Genomic DNA, 20,668 nt, shown 5'->3' on the forward strand with positions numbered 1-20,668 from the left:
GCTCAGGAGGGTAGTTGTTTGTTTCAAAACTGAGTATTTATTAGTCCTAAACAGCTTGCAGAAAAAGTCTCTTTCAGCCTGATGCCAAGAGACTCTGTGTTGCCTTTGGTTTCAGGCGCGCATGCTTGATGGCGTATTCATGGGATTTATTTAGAGTGTAGACCTGTTTCTATTTTTTTTTGTTGCCACATTTGGATTTTATTTCTGAGAGCACAGTTTTAGTTTTTTTCTCTGTACGTGTGTGTGTGAGTGTGTGTAAGCTGCCATGTAGCTACCGTACTAATAACTAATCTAAACCCCATAGTGATGACTATCAATCCCAGCTTCCCTATAACCCTTGCTGTTTTCATCCCGCAAGTGCATTTGAGACCACTTAAAACACACACACACAAATAACACACACTATGAATGTCAGTCATCCAGGCCAGTCCTTCCCCCATCCCACTACCTCACTCCCTTGGAAATGAGCAAAAACTGGGACTTTAATTAGCTTCAGTAATTAGTGTCATACACACACATGCTCACACAGCACGAAACTGTGCAGCATCACACCTTGTTGCCCCCTGTCAGAGTTTCTCCTCAGCAGTATTTGATTGGATAGAGGCCATTATGAGTAGAACTGAATTGCAACTGCAGCTGAATCAAGGACTTTTCCCCCTCTAGGGAACAGACGGACTCAAAAATAAAGTTTCAAAGACGCTAAAGATACTAGATGCTACCATGGATATGATTTTTGTCGTCTTAATGGGAGTAGTAGTAAATTCTCTTGTTGTTTGTACATACTTAAATGTTCCTCTTCTCATATTTTCACTGAATACATCTTTACCTTTCTGGATCTGCTTTGCGAGTATTTTTTTTTAATAAACACAAGCTTGGACATGCTTTGTTTCATTACAGTGAGTATTATACCATTGAAATTAAACTCAAACAGAAAGTGAAGGTGGCCTCAAGGTAGACTAGCTCTATATTTGATTTCTCTGTCGAGTCACTGTCCCCCTCTGCTCCACAAACAGTTCATAAACAGACCCAAGAGTCCTTTGGAATTACAAAGTCTTTTTGTGGGACAGTAGGATATTGAAGACACAGACACACACACACACACACACACACACACACACACAAAAGGACAACGTGGGTGGAGATGCTCTTCTACTTTTGAATGCCATACACAATGGGTCACTGTCAGGTCAAGCCATGTGCCAATGCATGCATACAGTGATGTTTCCCATCACTTTATATCAAAGAGCACAGGTCAAACCGCAGGACAGAGAAGTGTCAATAACTGAATGAAGGGGCAGTGAATAAGTGATGCAGGACAAGTGGATCCACCTTTCCATTGATTAAATTAAATTGACTGACACTGCAATGAAAGGCAAAGGGCCTTCATGTCATGCGGGTAAACATGTATTTACTGAAGCTTTACTATCATCTAGATTACATTAGATTTATTGTCCCCAGGGGGAAATTCATTTTCACATCACTGTACATGAACACAATGTAAATACAAATATTTATACAACAACAACAACAACAACAACAACAACTCAACAACAATAACACAGAAAACAACAGATACTGTAGCGACACACATGGCACTGTTATTTTTGGGCTGTTATTTAAGGCAGCAATGGCTGCAGCAAGCTTTGTCCAAAGTGAGCCCTTCTACATTTCAATGTTCTATACCTATGCTCAGATGCAAGTGGGGCGAGGTACTGATCGAGTGGGTGTGTGATCTCCAGTTCTGTTGTGGTTGCGATGCGTGATATGTCCCTGTTTGCGAGTACTTGAGGTTGGGTGTAGAGAGTCCAATTATCCTGGCAGGAGTGTTGGTGATGCATGTGAGTTTGGTCCGGTTGGTGACAGTGAGCATATTGAGAAAGCACACGGAGCTGTACGTGAGAATGGGTTGGATAATGCTTTGGCACAGTAGTAGGAGAAGAGAAACGTACAGTCCTTTGAGTTTACGGATGTTTGAAGATGTCGGTGGAGTGTTGGTTGAAGTTAAGTTTATTGTCCAGGTTGATCTGTTGAGCAAAACGAAGCATCCAGGCATTTGGTCAGTTTCGTGAATGTTTCACAGGTGCTTCCTTTACTTCTGTGCACGGAGCTCGTACTTTAAAGGTTTCTGCAGTATGAAGTTGTAGGTGCTCCAAATATAACCTAGCCTTGAGTATAAAAGAGTGAATAGCAATTGTTTGACAGAGAGTCAAATATTGGGTTAAGAGTTCTATTAAATGGGCACTATTGTGCTCTTTTCTTTCCTGTAGTGTGTTATATAGTGTTGTAAAGGCTGAAGCTCAAAGTTTCTGTCCCACACACACATTTGAATCTCCTGAGGTATGCCACTGTCAAGGACATTTTACCAGCTTAGGTTTCTGTTGAATATGTAATGGTGGACTAAGGTGCATTTGATAAAAATTAGGGTTTAAAATCAGGACAATAATACAGTCAATACTTCCTCGCAGGTTGAAGGCCTATAATTCCCATATAGCTTTGGTGTACGCTTAATATTTTCCTCTACATTTGTGTTGTTGTACTTATGAGCAAGCATGCACATACACAGTATATCTCTCATTCTCTCTCTCAGTCCACCCACTAACTAGACACTGTGTGGGCGTGGATCCTGCAGGCTGCCCGTCTCTTTGCGCCTGCTATTAGTCACATATTGTGCACATTACAATCTCACATTGCACCAAGCCTACACTTGCATTTAAATATACACACACTCACAATAGAGGTACATGTATCTCTCGCTGTGCACACGGTGATGTGTTTTCCTTTCAGTGATGGAAAAAATAGCTTGGCATCAGCCCACTAGTCTTCTATGATTCAGTGTCATCCTATAAGTGTTCTATTTATTTCATATATTATTATCTCTCTTTGCTCTTCGAACGCATCCTATCTTCCCCCTCACCTTTTTTCTACTGCTTTTTGTCCTTTCCTCTTTCTCCTCTCTTCTTCTTTCCTCTCCTCTCCTCTCCTTTGTCAGTGTCGGTGTGATTTTTGTCTGGCAGGTGTTTCTGCTGTGGCTGCTCTTGTTTTCATCATGTCTAAAAAGCAAACCAAATGTTTTTGTCTCCTCCACCCGCATCTACCCCCCTCTCTTCCAACATCTCTATCTGCATCAATCGTCCTCCCCTCTTCTTCTCCTTCTCATTTTTTCTGACATGTCATTCTCCACTCACCCAACCTGCCAACGTCTGTTTTTCATCTTTGTCTCATTCACCTTGCAATGGCCCTGGCCGTCACTCTGTTCACCTTGCATCCTCTTCCTCCATCTTCATCTCTCCCTCCACCCCCACTGTCCCTCCTCCCCTGTGTTTTGTCTTCACAGTCACTGTATCCATCAGATTCTAGACAGTGTCCATCACATTCACCAACATGACATAGTGCACAGGGACCTGAAGGTTAGTATATGTAGAGGAGCATCTGCATCCCGACTTTTTTCTCCCTCCTCCGCCCATGTCCTTCCTCTCCTCCTTACTTCCTTACTCCCTCCCTCCTCCGTGTCTTTGTTCGTGTCGTGTCTAATGTCCGCCTGTCCGACTTGTCTCTTGGTATGCTCTTGTGTTTCCTTTTTTGCTGTTTTATTGTATAATATGTTGTTTTTTGATTGAAGGATCCTGGCCTGATCCACCCGTCCTCCCTGCTCCATATGCCCTCCCACCTGATCCCTTTACAATCATTTTCACTACATTATAAAACTCCTGTTGCACTGACTGACAACCAGATCAATCAATGAGCCCTGTACACAAAAAACACACACACTCCTCCAGCTGTAATACATATCCAGTGTTTACACATGCCCATACAACCGCCAATGTCTCCCACCAGGCTAGTTAAAAGAAGACACAGTTATATTTATTGTGGTCTTCATTGATTTTTTTTTTCTTCTCCTCCCTACTCTCTTGCTCTTAATTATTAATGTATTGTATTGATCGCTCTATTTTCATTCATTCAACATCAAAAACATATTTATAGAGCTGTTTTGAGATCTTGAGCTAAAAGACAAACAAGACAAAAGAAGTGCGCTACTTATAAAACAAATGTTTTTGGAATAATATTCTGTGTCTCCAGAGGTGCTCTTTTAATGTATTGGTAGGCTTTTATCTTTGGCCATTAATTAAACCTCAGAATAGATTTCTCGGATTTTTAACTTTTCTCAGGTCAGGTCATTTCACATGTGTGCTGCAAGACAAACAGACTTTAAGATCAAGTAATACAGCTATGTATTCCTACAAATGTAGAATTAAAGAAATAGTATAGGTGCATTTTTTTGTCCTCTGCACAGTAAAGATTTTCCAAAACACCTATGAACGTTATTACAAGTCCCATAGAGGCTGTGATCTGTAAACCTAATTTTTCTGTTTCTCTTTGAAGAGAGTAGGCTTACTCGCTACAACCGAAATATTATAGCAGATCACATACTTACAAAGTAAAAACACTTTTACACCGAGTGCATAAAGCCTGCTTTTTATATAGAGTGAACAGGAATACAACAGAATTTATCTTTAAAGTATTGAGTGCAATATTATCATTAACTGCTAACTAACACAGGAATTTCCTCCCTACACGCACATACACACACAGAGGATTTTCACCCTGCTGGTTACAGAGCTCAACAGCTGACAAAGTGGGGGTAGGATGGACACACACACATACACACACACACACACACACACACACACACACACATACACACACACACACACACACACACACACACAGAACTGCATGCACACATACACATAGGTCCATGTGTGAATGAAGGTGCAAGAGAACACACACTCATACATTTCATAGATGGAAGTCCCATTAGAGTTGGCCGCACACATGTAGCTTGAGAAATACACACACACACACACACACACACAAACACACACACACACACACACACACACACACACACACACACACACACCCACACTTTAGACGTGACCTGCCAAGTATGTATTCATTGGGAGACCTTTAGAAACAAGACACAAGATTCTAATTTATAGCCCTGAACTTTACAGCCATGCCAGTCTACATTTCTCTCTCTCTCTCTCTCTCTCTCTCTCTCTCTCTCTCTCTCTCTCTCTTGCGCTCTCTCTTGCTCTCTTTCTCTCTATTTCTCTCCTTCTTTGCATTCTAGATCTAGCAGACCAAAAGTCCAGACTCCTCCTTTATTGAAAACTGTTACTGTAAGTCAGCCTTTGAGACTGCCAAAGGTTAACTGAAAAGAGATTTGATGTTTCATTGTTAGATCGTGAGATAACACATCAAAAAACTGTTAGTCCAGACGCCAGAACTGAAGCGGCTTTGTAATGGATACAAAGGAAATCAAAAAGGCAATGTAAAGAATCCAAAGTTCAAGAACCACAACTCTGTGAATGTTGAAATAAAGCTTGGATTGTATTGTCCTACTATTATTAATCATTACATTTTCCAACAATACACAAAGGTAGATAGCTGCTGCTTCCCTCATCTGGGAGTTAAAGTAATGGCCTGTCAGTCACATGCAGGCGGTGCCCTGCCTGGAGCACCATTCTGGCAGTTTTCCATACTTGGAACTATTTCTGTCTGTAAAAATAATAATTTATAATATTTCAAAGACGAGTGCTTAGCCTAGTGTTTGCATTTAAAAAGAACTGCCAAAAAGCAAGGGTATTTTGTAAGGTGCTAATCAATTACTGTGCATCGTTATCAAAGCAGTGAATTGAGTTTAAGAAAAATAAAACCCCTCAATATTGTATTTTATGGCTCATCTAATTCTACCTCAGAAAGATATCTTTATTTCCCACAATTTTGCTGAAAATATGCATTACAAATAATTTCCAAAAGTGTAGGTGGAAAGAGCAAGAGAGCGTCTTTTTCTATCATCCAAAAGCTTCTCTCAAGCTGCACTCATATTTGGAAACCTCAATCTGAACTTTGGCAGTGCACAGGAAACACACACGCTTCTGTCCACACACAACGCCACACCTTCCAACCGCACAGGTGCTTTTGTTCCCAGCTCAAATATCTGCAAAGACTCAGTCATTACTCAGCGTCCCTCTCAGTTTTTTACTTTTTATTTTTAGTGTCCGGTAGCTGACATCTCTTGTCAGCAGAGGCCAGTGGACATGGCATTCATCCTAGACACATCTTTTAAATGTTATTAATTGCACAATGACTCACTCCTTCCCTTAACCACCTCCATTACCACCCTCTGTGCCCCCCATGGCCAGCCACCTTCTCACACCCTCTTTCATCACCTAATGCCTGCAGACTACAACATGCAGGGAGGTGGGGCATCTAGAACCCAGTCAAATATGTGTCATAGCTGAGCGTGTCCCTAGATATCCTCATCTACGAAGAATAGAGTATCAAAGATGAAGATAATTGTGCAAAACCATTGGTTGGTTGCAGGAATAGATTGACACAAATGAACCTCCTGTTGCAATTCACACACAGCTATGCACTTCCAGGCCCAACAAGCCAAACCCAGGTCTACAGCAAACCCCCAAAAACTTTACTCATCAAAGTCATGAATGAGATCTGCATTATAGGGTGTTTGCTCCATGCTAAACACAGTAGCTCAAACGAGTAAACGGCACATTTTTTACCTTAAGTTTTATATCAGATTCACATACTAAAGTGATACATAAAATGTATTTAAGAGTAAGCCTTATATTTGTGCCACAGTTGTTGGCTATGTCACTTTTAAGAAGCTCTTTATGTGAACCCTTGTGTAGTCCTGGGTGTGTGCTTAGCTGTGGTTTGGCTGAAGCAAATACAATCTGAGTGGGACGGCTGGCAACATAAGAGCCCTTTTCAAATACTGTTATACCCCTTACACACTCCTCCATCATAACCCCCCAACTTACCCTCCCCCCACCCTTGGCCTGTGCACGGGATTGTAGCGCTGCTCAGACTAACATGCGCCCCCTCCTTGGTGTTTGCATGCAGTCATTGCATCCAGCAGATCTTGGAGGCAGTGCTTCACTGCCATCAAATGGGCGTGGTGCACCGGGACCTGAAGGTGAGTTATGCTGTCCCTTGAGAGTGTGCTTTAATAATATGGTGGTGTTGTTGGTTTGTGTAGTCTGTGTAAATTTAGAACATACCTGTGAATGTCTGTAATGTTTGTGGACATAGTGTCACTTTCAAAACCTCAGAACATAGAGAGGGTTGAATCATCTCATTCCCCCTGAATTCCAAAATACAGTTGAACTTTTGTAACCTTATGTAATACAATTTGGACTTACACAATACTTGGTTGGGCAGTAAGAAAGCCATTTAGAGTCAGGCCGAAGCTGCTCTCCCCGCACACGGATCCTACAGCTCTGTGGCGATCAGCGTGAGACTGTCAGATACTACCATTGACCTTTTCTCTGGCTCTGCCCAGCCATACCCATCCTCCAGTCTGTGCAGTCACCTTCTTTATCTGTTGTGTGAACACTACTTCCACCCCAGTCTGTGGAGATTTCAAGCATGCAACCCTGTTTGTACTAACTGACCAACGCAGCTGCTCGGTTCCCTTTCTAGAACAGGTTCTTGTCATTGCATAGCCGGCCCATTTTTATTGTCCATTTATCCATCCAAGATGACTGAGGAGGATACTTAATCCAACCTCTGGTCAGTTTGCTTTCTGTCAGAGAATCGTGTTAGATATTGATCATTACACACTCTCTGGAGTTTTTGGATCAGTTAATGACTCAGTGTTTTAAATGGACATCTCATTGTCTGTAATCTGCCATGTGGTGACTTTATATTTGCTGACCTAAAGCATTCTTTATAGGTATGGAAAACAAAAGCCAGTCGCACATTTTGAATTGGTAACAAGTTAGGATTGCTTAATAGTTATATTGTGTAGACATACACTGCCCGGCCCAAAAAAAGGTCACAAGCCTGTGGGGGCAGTGCTATGATCTGGGGTTGCTACAGTTGGTCTGGTCTAGGTTCAGCAACGTTATGTGCCCAAAAATGAGATCAGCTGACTATCTGAATATACTGAAGGACCAGGTTATTCCATCAATGGATTTTTTCTTCCCTGATGGCACGGGCATGTTCCAAGATGACAATGTCAGGATCCATCAGGCTCAAATTGTAAAAGAGTGGTTCAGGGAGCATGAGACATCATTTTCACACATGGATTGGCCCCCACAGAGTCCAGACCTGAACCCGATTGAGAATCTTTGGGATGTGCTGGAGAAGACTTTGCGCAGTGGTCCGAATCTCCCGTCATCAATACAAGATCTTCGCGAAATATAAACGCAAGACAGAAATAAATGTTGTGACATTGCAGGAGCTTGTGGAAACGATGCCACAGCGAATGCGTGCTGTAATCCAACGAATATTAGAGTGTGTGACCTTTTTTTTGGCCAGGCAGTGTATACAGATGTCACATGGTTCTTATTAGGTTTTGCTCCTAATTAATTTGTAAATCAGAATATAGGCAAGCTATAGCATGTAATGCTGACTGTTTATTCACTAGCAACAGAAATATTGTTTTGCTTGAGTCTGTAAATGTGGTTCTTTGCTGTGCTTGTGGAAACATTTCCCAAAAACAAAGCAGCTCCTCAGACATAGCGACCTATGTGTGGATCTGTGTCTAAACGGTTACAAAACAACCTTTCTCCAGTCCTCTCGCCACCGTGTCTCATACTCGTTGGTGTTGCCCTATGTGCATGCTTGTATTTCGCATCTGGTTTTGCATGATGCCCTTTGTTGAGTAGACCTCCTCTATGCAAATGTCAGTCCAAGCATTCCAGCAAAGCCATGTTGTGTTTATCAGAACTGTTGTGGCCAATTCTTTTTTTAGCCGACACGCCTATCTGGTTTCACACCCAAGCGTCTGAGAGCATTTCATGCAATAGGTCACAGTGTGATGACTGAGGACAACCTGGGTGACAAGATCCCGTGAATTAGAAATTGGGTTATGATAAATAAGATGACCACACACAGCAAATGTGTGCAAGATTGACAATGTTTAGACAGTATAGCAAATAGTATTTCTCAGGAACAAAAAAGCACTGTCATTATTTTTGAGTCCACACAAGTAATGGATTTAATGAAAGTTCCATTAATAGACACAATAATTGAGTTAGAGTTGGGAGTTAAATCATCATGTTTCCAACATCTCATGCTACCAGTGTAAAGCAACACATTAGATGAAAACGTTATAAAAAAAACTCCCAAAGAGGGTTTTTAACAGCATTTTTTTCCCCAGGTATCTGGTTTCCAATAGTGTATAAACATTGTGAAAGAAAAGATATCCCTGTCTTTATACACACACACACACACACACACACACACACACACACACACACACACACACACACACACACACACACACACACACACACACACACACACACACACACACACCTCTTCCACTTATTTGAAGGATTAAGTAGGAATACCACAGCAGCACCAAATCCTCTACTGATAAATAAAAGGAATGAAAGAAAGAGGAGAATCCTTTCATATAAAACACCCACTCATGAACTGCTCCCGAAAACAGCTTTCTCTTTCCTGGTTAAACCTTCCATCTTTCTCCCTTTCACCCAAACCAGTTACTCGTCATCAGCTCCACTGTGTGTGCATGTCTGAGTATATGTGGTGTACTAAAGAGATGGAACACTTGTAACAAAAAGTAATGGCGATGTGCGTTGTGTTCTACCTCCTTTGTTTACAAAGGGGTAAACCAAATGGAGGAGCTCAGAGAACATTATGATGCAAGGTTGCAGAACCTCAGTATTTTATTTTATTTATGGGCTCACAGGCTACAAGCGCATTCAATGTATTCTAGCAATCTTAACAAATCTGAAATACTATCCCCCACCAAGATTTCTATAGTCAATTGGTAATTCTAATAATTTTTAATGCAGAATTAATTATTTTCAAGAATCTTTTGAGTTTATATTAATCAACATATTGACTAAATCATATCCGTGTTCGTCAACTAAGAATTTCTTAGCAAAACTACTAAGTAATTGACTAAGACGAGCTGGCAATACGAATGAACTGAGGGAAAATCGCGAAGAGAGGAAATCAGAAGGTGTGCGGTAAGACATACTGCCTCATGTGTCAGGGAAGACAGTGACAGAAAGGCTGCCTAAAGTCCCTCTTACAAGTAACAGATACTGTGGACATGAAAAATAGACATTAAATGAAATGCACGTCAGTATAAGTGCTATGCATGCAGGTGTTACTGTTGACGGTTTAGCCAAAATTAAGCAGTAGCATTTAAAATGACGCAAAACAGCAGCAGGGTCAAAGAACTGAATTGACTTGTTTTAATATAATGTTATACTAGGATTTAGTGTATGGGTTGGAGTGGAAGATCATTTCTTGGCTAGCCTAACACACTGGCTATTGACTGAAAACATTGTTAGCCTAGTTGACTGTTTTGTGTAGGCAACCCTGGTATCAAGCCTGGTGATGTTTTCCACCAGATTGCTTTTCATTAGAGATTACCAGTTGCTGTTACAGAGGCAATGATTTGGTGTTGAGAGAGATGTTGAGAGACAAAATGAGCAGGGGCCAGTGGGAATAGCAGTCCATTATTAGAGCCCTCCTCTGACAGAGAATAATGAGGCTGAACACATTATCTGGGCCATAGAGATGGAGCCTATAGACCACAGCACACCGCATGAGGCTAGGACAGAAAAGCACTGCAGGTTTTTGTGAACACATGAAGTTATACGTTAGTCCAAAAATGTGTTCAATCCAATGTGACTAAGTCCTATGTTATGTGTTCAAACAGGTCATTTAAGTGACATCTATGTCCGTGTGTATGTGTGTTTTGTATGTGTGTGCATAGTGATGATAAGAACTTAATGAATCAACATTGTGCATGAATAGCTATACCTCCCGTTTGGACAGTGTTCATATTTTGTGCCCCCGACCTTCCTTTTTAAAATGTTTAGTGAATTTCTGTATCTCCTTCTTCCCACTTTAGCCAGAGAACCTGCTCCTAGCAAGCAAATGTAAGAATGCCGCAGTGAAGCTGGCCGACTTTGGCCTGGCCATTGAGGTGCAAGGGGATCAGCAAGCCTGGTTTGGTAGGTACAGCAGATACAGGAGTTACTTAGATTTACTTAGCTTTACATACTTTAAAGCTCAGTTAATCAGTTCACTTCCTGTCAGAAGCTAGGATCACATATGTATGGTAAATACTTGGTGAAAGAAAAAAGATCTTGGTATAATAATGGGTAATGGAGTAACAGAAAGCATCCAGCAGACAGAGCATGTCTTAACTTACAAGAACATATTATTTAGTTATGATCATTTCTTATATTTCTTATTTATTTCTCTTTGAGATGTGATGTTATGATGCATGCGTTAGAATATGTGCGCTTGGTTTGTAAATGCTAACTGACATTGTATTGTGTTGACATCAGACCTGTATCTTTTGTTACAACAAAGTGGACCAGTTTGTCTTTGGAAAAAACGCTTTATCAGTATTTTGGCGAACGCATTTCGCATTTATGCTCTTTGTTCGCTTCCCCTAAGGTTATCTCCACTTTTCATTTTCTTAGGGATGTCATACTATGTTTATAAAGGTCAAAAGCAGTGCCGTAAGTCAAGAGGACCTTAGAGCTTCTTTACTGAAGACTATCTTGCTTTCTAAACAAGCTTATCTAAGGATAGCAGAATATTTTGCCTTGAGTCAAAATCAATCAATTGTGTGTGCGTTTGTGTTATCTGCAGGTTTTGCTGGCACACCGGGGTATCTGTCCCCTGAGGTTTTGAGGAAGGAGGCATATGGCAAACCTGTGGACATCTGGGCCTGCGGTGAGTTGTACAGAGACACATTTATTTGAGCACCTAACATACACTACACTTCCTTGATAATTGTACACAAAAAAGAACAGACTCACATTTTCTGACTGTGTGTGTGTGTGTGTGTGTGTGTGTGTGTGTGTGTGTGTGTGTGTGTGTGTGTGTGTGTGTGTGTGTGTGTGTGTGTGTGTGTGTGTGTGTCCGTCCGTCCATATGTGTTTCTGCTCATGTCTCAGGGGTGATCCTCTACATCCTGCTGGTGGGTTACCCTCCTTTCTGGGACGAGGACCAGCACAAGCTGTACCAGCAGATCAAGGCGGGGGCTTACGATGTGAGTCTCCTCTCCTCTCTTGTTTTCTTATTTCTCCCCTCCTGCTGTAATACCCTCCCCTCTCCTCCCACTGCCCTCATTCGTTTTTGGATGTGGTTACGTAACTCAGTCGCCTCATTCATATTTCAGGGGTTGCAGGAGAGGGAGGCTCACCTTAGATCATATTTTAGTTCATGCCAAATAGAGAGAGACAGGAGGACTGATTCTCTGGCAGGGTTTCTGGGCCCAGGGATCAGACTTGTGCCTGAACACAACAGGATGGGTTCAGAATTTCTAAACAAATTGTCAGGGGCCATGCTTGGACTGACCTTTAGATATTGTTGAAAAACACACACACACACACAGGGGGCACAGTGGATGTCATGTTCAAAGCATCGACTGGCAAAATCCTTGGTTCATGTCTGGCCTGTGACCCGTTAGTTTCATATGCTCTTCCTTTCTCTATGGGTTTATTATAGAACTATCCAGGAAATCTGCTCACATTTCACTTCCAATATAAATAAGCTCAGTATGTGAGACATAAAAAACTAAAAAGGGCTTTAAAGGGGCCCTATTATGCTCCTTATGGGGGAACCTTAGTCTTTGGAGACAATTTACATGCACAAAAACCTATATAACACACTACAGAACACAATGGGGCCCCTTTCAGTGACTGTCAGGGAATTGGAAAAAGTAGTGCACTATAAGGCTAGCATGTCTCAAAATGACATGTTGGATGTTGTCAGAACCCATAAATAAAAGGAAGTATTTGAAGATTTGTCATTTTGAGATTTTGTGCAATTTACATGTTTAATATATGATTGAAAAACAAAAACATGCACATTCAGTAACTGATTCAGATAACTTTGGAGACATTTAAAGACAAAAAAGTTTAGAAAACAGCAAACCAAGGGGAGCATTCTTGACTTTTAAATTGAGGCTTGAATGGTCCCGCAATGACCCATGTTAGATCAAACTGAATTCCAACATCTAGAAGTGGTTAAGTTTCCCAAGTCTTTATTAGATTTCCAATAGCTATCCTTTAATATTTGGAGAGAGAACAAAGATTTAAACTTGCATCTAAAAAATGACCATTACAAGTGGTGTCTCTTCCCTTCTCTATCGTATAGTTCTATAATAAAAGTTCAGAATGCTGTTACAATAATTGTGAATATTTTAAAAGCAAATAGATAATAATAAAATTATTACAGCAATAATAAACATTTTCATGTTAACTTTCTTGTTTACTAATTTAATAAAGAGTGTTTTTGCAGAATTTCAGCACCATTGAAACTCTGATTAAGGGTAGTAACCAACATCAGTATCTTGAGTGGATTGGATACATTTTCCAAATGCCCAAGGTCCAATACTCTTAAGATGTTTCATATGCGATGATATCAGGAGAAATTAGGCACATTTAAAACAGGCAAATGTCTGACATGTTTGATGACTAACCAGGATGTATTTATCAAAATAATTGCTGATTAAATCTGTCAATCAAAGAATGGATTATTCAACGGATAGTTTGAGCTCCACATTGAATTTTAAGACGTGGTTCTCCTCCTCTTTTTAGTTCCCCTCCCCAGAGTGGGACACAGTTACCCCTGAGGCCAAAAACTTGATCAACCAGATGCTGACCATCAACCCAGCCAAGAGGATCACTGCTCAGGAGGCCCTCAAGCACCCGTGGGTCTGCGTAAGTGTTGAGATGGAAAATCAGAGAACAAATATTTTTCACATATCTGCTGCTCGCATTGAAAAGACTTCTCCCTCAGACAACATTGATTAACTGATTTCATCTTGTCTTTTTCTTTCTCCTTTTTATAAACTTTCTTCCTGTGTGTCCTCCTCATTCCCTCCTTCTCTTTGTGTTCTCCCAGCAACGGTCCACAGTGGCATCGATGATGCACAGACAGGAGACCGTGGAGTGCCTGAAGAAATTCAATGCCAGGAGGAAACTCAAGGTCTGTTTGCATGCTCATTCTCCCCCACAACTTCCACTACTGCTCTAATACGCTCTACAGGATAAAAATGATAATTTCCTAAACTTTCTTCTTTTATTTCAACTTCGTTATTCAAGCGTTACTGAAAGGAGGTGATCTACAAATTCATGACTGGTTGTTTATAATATATTTATATTTGAATGAAGATTGCATATGCTTGAAGTTATATAAAAAGGCAGTAAGAATCTAGATCCAGACTTATTCCTGGTTTCCCTTCTTTGCCGATTTATTGCTGACAGTGTGTGCAACTACAACACCTCAGCCATTGGAGCATACCACTGTTACCACGCTGCTTTTGGCTGGTCTTGACATGGCTCAATTACCAGCAAATGGGTGACCATCATGCAACCAACCTGCCTTTGGCATGTACCGATTGTCTGTGTCTGCGTGACTTTTAGAAAGACATGGATACAAGCAGTGATAGACATTTAACTGCAGAGTAAACAAAAAAAAGGTAAAATTGTTAAACTAGAGACCATGATGCAGGAACATATTATGTCAAAAGAGAGATGTATGAAATTGTGGACGGCTTAGTTTATTGTCGGCTCCCTGCTTTCTGGGCTGATGATCTCGACTGCCATAAAATCTCTCTAGTAGCCTATTGCAAAAATATGTACTGTATAAATGGGTTTCCAAAGTTTCAAACTATTTTCCACAGTACATGTTGTTATGTATGAAAAGACCCAAGATAAACACTGTAACAAGACTACTTCATAGCTATAAGCGAATATTTTAAACAGTGTTGGTCACCTAGAAATGTCTTGTTTAGCACTCACTTTTAAATTAATTTTACCCTCCCGTGCTATAGCTAGTTTTCAAAAACCAAGAGCCAAACAAACAAACCAGAGTCATGTTGACTGCGTCCGCTTCTTATACAAGTTTATGGTCTGGACCTTTAATTTGTGATTTAATCTTTTGAGTGATTTAGAAGTGAACGGGCCTCAGTAGTTTACTATAACCTAGTATTCTTCCTTTTTGATGAGCCAGTCTTTAATGGTAGCTAATCAGTGATGGCTCATGTGGTCTACACTCCACATTTCACAGATTATCTGTCAATCAAACAATGTAGGTGGGACTATTTCAGTAAAAAAAAAGGAGAAAAATGTATCTCGATTAAAGTTTCACTTTTTATCAGACGGAATTTCTCAAAGTTAACTCCAATCTTTGTTTCCAGATTAAAACAGAAAAATTAAAAGCATAAATCAACTGATTATTGGTTGAATCACTACTGAGGTTCATCAGACCAAGTGGCAAAATGTTTTTTCATTTGCGTCAATATGTCAAAATGATTATGTTACTGGTTTAATTGTTTACATTTTAACTTTTTTTGTTTTCTTCTCAGGGGGCCATTCTTACTACCATGCTGGTTTCACGAAATTTCTCTGGTAAGTGTTGCCTGAACAAGATTCTTGTAGAACGGTTCTACCTTTTATATCAGTGGACCAACATCAATCAATATAAAGTTTATTTATGCATGCAAAATGTTGGGATTTTATTTGCTGCATGACAGTTATATATAAATACACATTGAGAACTAACAAAACATTTTCTTGTTGAATATAAATATATATTCAAATGTACAGTATATGTCAAGGATATCCTTGATGTCCGCCTGAATGGTAGCATGTGCCTCGTAAACACTGGTAACAATAGACATTTAGTAACAGAACCATTTGTCTTCTTGATCAATAGATTCTTAAAAATTATATATTTTTGTAAAGTTCCTCACACTTTCCTTTCATCTTAGTGCAACTTCAGTGTTTCCCTTTTAGTATCTTTTATCCCAGGTGAGCAACATTTATTTTTGAGTCTCTGTTGTAATCTAAGATGGATAATGTAAAATGTTGTCCATCTGAATTTCTTACTTCTTGAGGCTGGCACAGGGACACTTTTCCCAAATGTTCAGTCGGGAGTTTTACCTATTTTTCCCCCTAATTTATTATATACACCTTGAGATTCAAAGATTCCAGTATTTAACAACAAAAGACGATTTCAGGCTGGTTAAGGTCAGTGAAATGACAATTAAGAAAATACTTTTCCATTAGGGCATTAAACAAGATGTCAAAATCTGCACGGAAGAACATTTAACTGCAGCCAGGCCTGTGTGTGTGTGTGCAGTGTGTGCATGTGTGTTTGTGCATGTGTGTGTGTGCGTGTATGTGTGTTCGCAAGCATGCACTTCAATAAACATGACTCACAGTAGCTATTTTGACACTGTAAGCTTTGAGATGGGAAATGGTCTGAACACCCACTAAACATCCACTCAGCTCTTTAACTCCCACACACACACACACACACACACACACACACACACACACACACACACACACACACACACACACACACACACACACACACACACACACACACACACTGACCCAGGTGTGTGGCCCTGCTGTTTCAAGTTCTTGAACAGATTTTCCCTGCTTTCTCTCTTTCCTCTTATGAAGTGTTAGGTCATAAGGTGAAAAATAAATAACTAAATAACACTACATTAGCACGTAAACGAGTTGCTGCATTCTCATCATGAATCATGCATTATACATAGTAGTGTATCAGTGTCCCTGTGCTGACACAAAGGCGCTTCTATTTCCATCCACATGTTTATATCTTGTAGCATTCAAACTATATGAGGATAAGGTTATGGTTTAAATTAAAGTTTACATTTTTTAAATTGTGTATTTCTACAATATGTATCAATTTCATTACAAAGTACACCCGCCTGTTATGCATTTAACATATTTCTAACTCTTATAGAGGTGAACAAGTTCTACAAATCTAACATTAACCAACATTGACTAAGTCCTGCAACATCATCACTGTCATCCTCCTAACAATACCACTGTTTTCAGGGATACTTTGAGACAAAATGCAAGCGTCAAAGGTTCTCAAATTTGACTTTTGTGTTTTTTTTCCTCTGGTGATCCTTCTATCAGCAGCAAATTCACAAGTGACAGATTTTGTCTCTGCAGTTTGTGTTTAGCAATTAACCCCCCAAATGAACTCATAAATTCTTGTCTCCGCCTCGCCTTTTTTTTCTTTTTCCTCACCCTGCCCACCTACCTACTTTGTCTCTGACGCAAACCCTCACTTTCCATCTAAATTTCACTCTACCATTGTTTCCATTCTCCCCCTCCTGTTTCTCATCCACCTCCTTCTCACCTTCCTTTCATCCTTGCTCTGCAACTCTCTTTCTTCCTGCGTGACTGGCTATTGGACTCTTAACAGTGGGCAGCAGGCAGACCACCGCTCCAGCCTCGGTCACCGCGGCAGCAGCAGCAGTGGCTGCAGCTGCCGGCACCACCGCAGGCCTGGTGGAACAAGGTAGCACTGTGGCGCACACAGGGCATGCCACGCATCTCCCCGTAACCCTTTTCTCATCCTGTCACACTTTATTCTCTTTCCATTTCTCCTCCCTCTTTGTCTGCCTCCCTCTTCTTCCTCAGCACGTGGGGCTCAGTGCATGACCGCGTCACTTACCACATCTTCCATTCACTTTTCACCTGCCGCATTAGCTATGTTTCCATTTTACTTCAGTATCTAGCAGGATTTACGCAACCTTTTGATACATCACAAAAATGGTTATGACAAGTTGAGGATTTTTAAATGATAGAAATAATATAAAGTGAAGGAAAAAGTGCCAACTAGGAATTGTGACTCCTTTTTTATCAAAAAAAGACAATTATAAAAGATGCAATCAAAGTGACAGTAGGAATTAATCATAGATAAAGCCATCATTTCAAACCTCCTTTATACTTAATATAACAAATGTGCATCTGTTGCTATTTTGGCAACATCTCTTCCACTACATCAGTGATTCATTTGAGTGAATATTTCACTTTCCATTTGCCCAATCGATGTTGATGTACAGTATGGAAGCCCAACTACTGCTGTCGTTTTCCACATCGGCACACGTGTCACCTCCTGTCTTCAATCTGATAGGTTGGCTGTCCCACCCATATTCATCCTTTCATCTTCTTCCACGCAGCGACAGAGCATGGCGTCGACCTAACAGAACTGCTGTCCTGTCTCTCTTTTCTGCTCACTTTCTTCCTCCCACTTCACCTCTGTCACATGACCACTCCACTTTTTCCCCATTGTTTTTCCTATAAGCTGTCCTCTCTTGCAACTGTTTTCTATAACTCCATCAGCATCAGTCTCACTTTCCACGATTCTTAATTTTTCACCTCACACTCACTCCTCTTTCCCTCTCTCTTCTTTTCTCTGTCTGACAATGACACTGGAAAGTTCACCCCTGTCACTTTGAGGATGGAGCTGCCCACGAGCTGCCAGTGAATGCTGCATGGGGCACTGGACTGGTGCATGCGCTGCAGCAAGAGGGGGCGGGGGCATGGTGAACACTGTGGAAGATGCAAAGGCTGTGCTGGCTCTCATGATGTCCAAAACTCTTGAAGATGTTGTTTAACAAAATGTTATTTTATTTGGAGATCTAACCCATAGTAGCCCACTGACTGAGCTATGAACTCTCATCCAGGCCACATACTGTACATGTAGCTCATCATTTACACATATGTTCCCACTAGATATATTCAATATTTTAGACATCTTGTATTAACTTTATAACCCAACTCTTGTATGTTCAGACATAGCACATATTTTAGAGGTGTCGCAATTGCATATTAAGTGCTGCATTAAGCCATTTTTAAAAAAACTTGCAGAAACACAGACATGCTATTGCCATCTTAAGGGGTTATAGCTACGTGTATTAGCATTTGGCTATTAACACATGCAGCTGACACAGAGCAACAGGGACATCTCTTTAGAGTCTGATTTTTGCCCTCCCCTGACAAAAGTAGATCTTCTTTGGTCAGGCACGTCCAAGACAAAATTGTATCTTAAGTCATCCTTACCAAGTAGCTTCTCTAGCAGTTTTGGAAAATAGTCTTTATTTTGCAGGATGGATTGAGCTAGAAAGCAAAACAAAAGTTTCTAAACATTGTTATCCACTTTTTGTTAGGTCTTTTTTTAAAGAGTTTTAACACCAATAATGTTTTGATTATTAGTGGTAGATTCGGAGGACATTTTAAACATGCAAACCCATCCCAACATGTGTTTTTACTGGGTTTGCAGGACTAAATTTAGGCCTAAAGCAAAAGATAAGACCTCACATGACAGTCTAGCATTGAACTAAGGAATCAGAAGTAGTGACAGTGTCCTTGTTTCTGTGGCCCAATGAGACTCCACAGTCCTCTCTGTGTCCCCGAGCCATCACTAGGCTCCAATCAAATATTAATAGCGGCCTGCCTCACCCTATCAGCCTTACTCTGCCTCACTGGCTTCCTGGAGGCATCGCTCTTATCTTGTCTAGTCATACACACAAATACAATCGCTATCCAGTTGACCGCACCATTTCCTCATACAGGGTGAGGGTGATGGTATCTTAAATTATGTCCAGGCCTTGAAAATGTGATGTGTAGAAAAAGTTCCTCCAAAACGTTTTAATTCAGAGGTCACCTATTTGGTTTGATCACTGCCTGAACCTTCTTGTAAATCTATGCCGGTCCTTGCTTCTCTTTGGCAGTTGTGCATCTTGCTTGACCTGAATGTATTGTGGTTGTGTTTCTGATCTCTTTCTCCTCTCTCTTCTTGCTTCATGTGTAATTTGGGGCAAGGTAAGGAGTGCCCCTTGTTTCTCCACCTTTGGCTACCTTTTGATATTCCAGGTTTCCACAGAGATTTCCCCTTTTGTCACCAGCCATTTTAGCAACATAGCAGGTTTTTTCTTTATAGAAGATCCAGTTTGACAGAGTAATGGTTGGGAAAAGCAGAGTGAAATACCCCTTATCACTTTTTGTTCATCTTCTCCTCCTTCTCAGCTCTCGGTTCATATCCTCTCCTCTTCTGCCAAGCCGTCAGAGAATACTCCAGAATGAACTTGACACTATTATGACCCCATTTCTTCTCCTCAGTAACAAGCAGCCTTTGGAAGGAGAATCAACAGCACAGCAATAAACCATGCACATTCATGCCACTCTCACATCACTCTGGATTAAGTAGTGATTGTTTTCTCAATCCCTATTGCTCCTCACCAGAGTGCTTAATATGCAAACCTTGCCACAAACATGATATACTATATAGCTGAGGAAAAACAGAGTGAAATCTAGGACAAAGGGTGGCAGTGATGTGTTTTACTTCTCTTCACTCTTGATCTATCTTGCTTTCAAGGGACAGCTTTAGAAGTCTACTTGTAAGGATGTGATATTTTACTTAAAAGTGCAAGGCTAAGGGCTAAGACCTCTGTCTCTCCTACGAAATCACTGGAATTCGGCTACAGGCTCGGAACATTTTTGGAAAAAAGAAATTGAGGAGAATATAAGATAGGAGATATGCCCAAATGCTCACAGAGGAAAGACAGATATAAAAAAAGAAGACCCACACCGCCATAAATAGTGTTTTATGTAACGTGGCTGGCTGCTGATGTGATTGCATCTGATTATACTCGAAATTGCACTCAGTCCCTTTAAAAAGTCCCATCAAGGATTACGTCTAGGCGGGTAAGGCAGAGATGTCAGGCAGATCAAAATGTAGCCATACCAAAATATAACTGCTCATTCATAATGTAGAAACAGGTAGTATGTCTCCA

At 40.7% G+C, this 20,668-nt stretch overlaps 1 protein-coding gene across 32 annotated transcripts in view; it reads left to right on the forward strand.

Annotated features, from left to right (window-relative positions):
* camk2b1 (calcium/calmodulin-dependent protein kinase (CaM kinase) II beta 1) overlaps positions 1–20,668 on the forward strand; it is a 59,578-nt gene that overhangs the window by 16,353 nt on the left and 22,557 nt on the right. For 14 of the 32 annotated variants that reach the window (XM_063897259.1, XM_063897275.1, XM_063897287.1 and 11 more), the window contains exons 6-12: positions 6,931–7,003; positions 10,928–11,030; positions 11,680–11,763; positions 11,988–12,082; positions 13,635–13,757; positions 13,942–14,025; positions 15,407–15,449. In XM_063897259.1, coding sequence (XP_063753329.1) covers positions 6,931–7,003; positions 10,928–11,030; positions 11,680–11,763; positions 11,988–12,082; positions 13,635–13,757; positions 13,942–14,025; positions 15,407–15,449 — 605 coding nt within the window. Of the gene's footprint in view, positions 1–3,334; positions 3,408–6,930; positions 7,004–10,927; positions 11,031–11,679; positions 11,764–11,987; positions 12,083–13,634; positions 13,758–13,941; positions 14,026–15,406; positions 15,450–17,292; positions 17,389–20,668 lie in introns of all 32 variants that reach the window. The other 18 variants (XM_063897254.1, XM_063897267.1, XM_063897278.1 and 15 more) reach the window with 3 other exon arrangements.

The sequence above is a fragment of the Eleginops maclovinus genome, chromosome 12 (genome assembly GCF_036324505.1).
Source record: "Eleginops maclovinus isolate JMC-PN-2008 ecotype Puerto Natales chromosome 12, JC_Emac_rtc_rv5, whole genome shotgun sequence".
In the NCBI taxonomy this organism is placed as follows: Eukaryota; Metazoa; Chordata; class Actinopteri; order Perciformes; family Eleginopidae; genus Eleginops; species Eleginops maclovinus.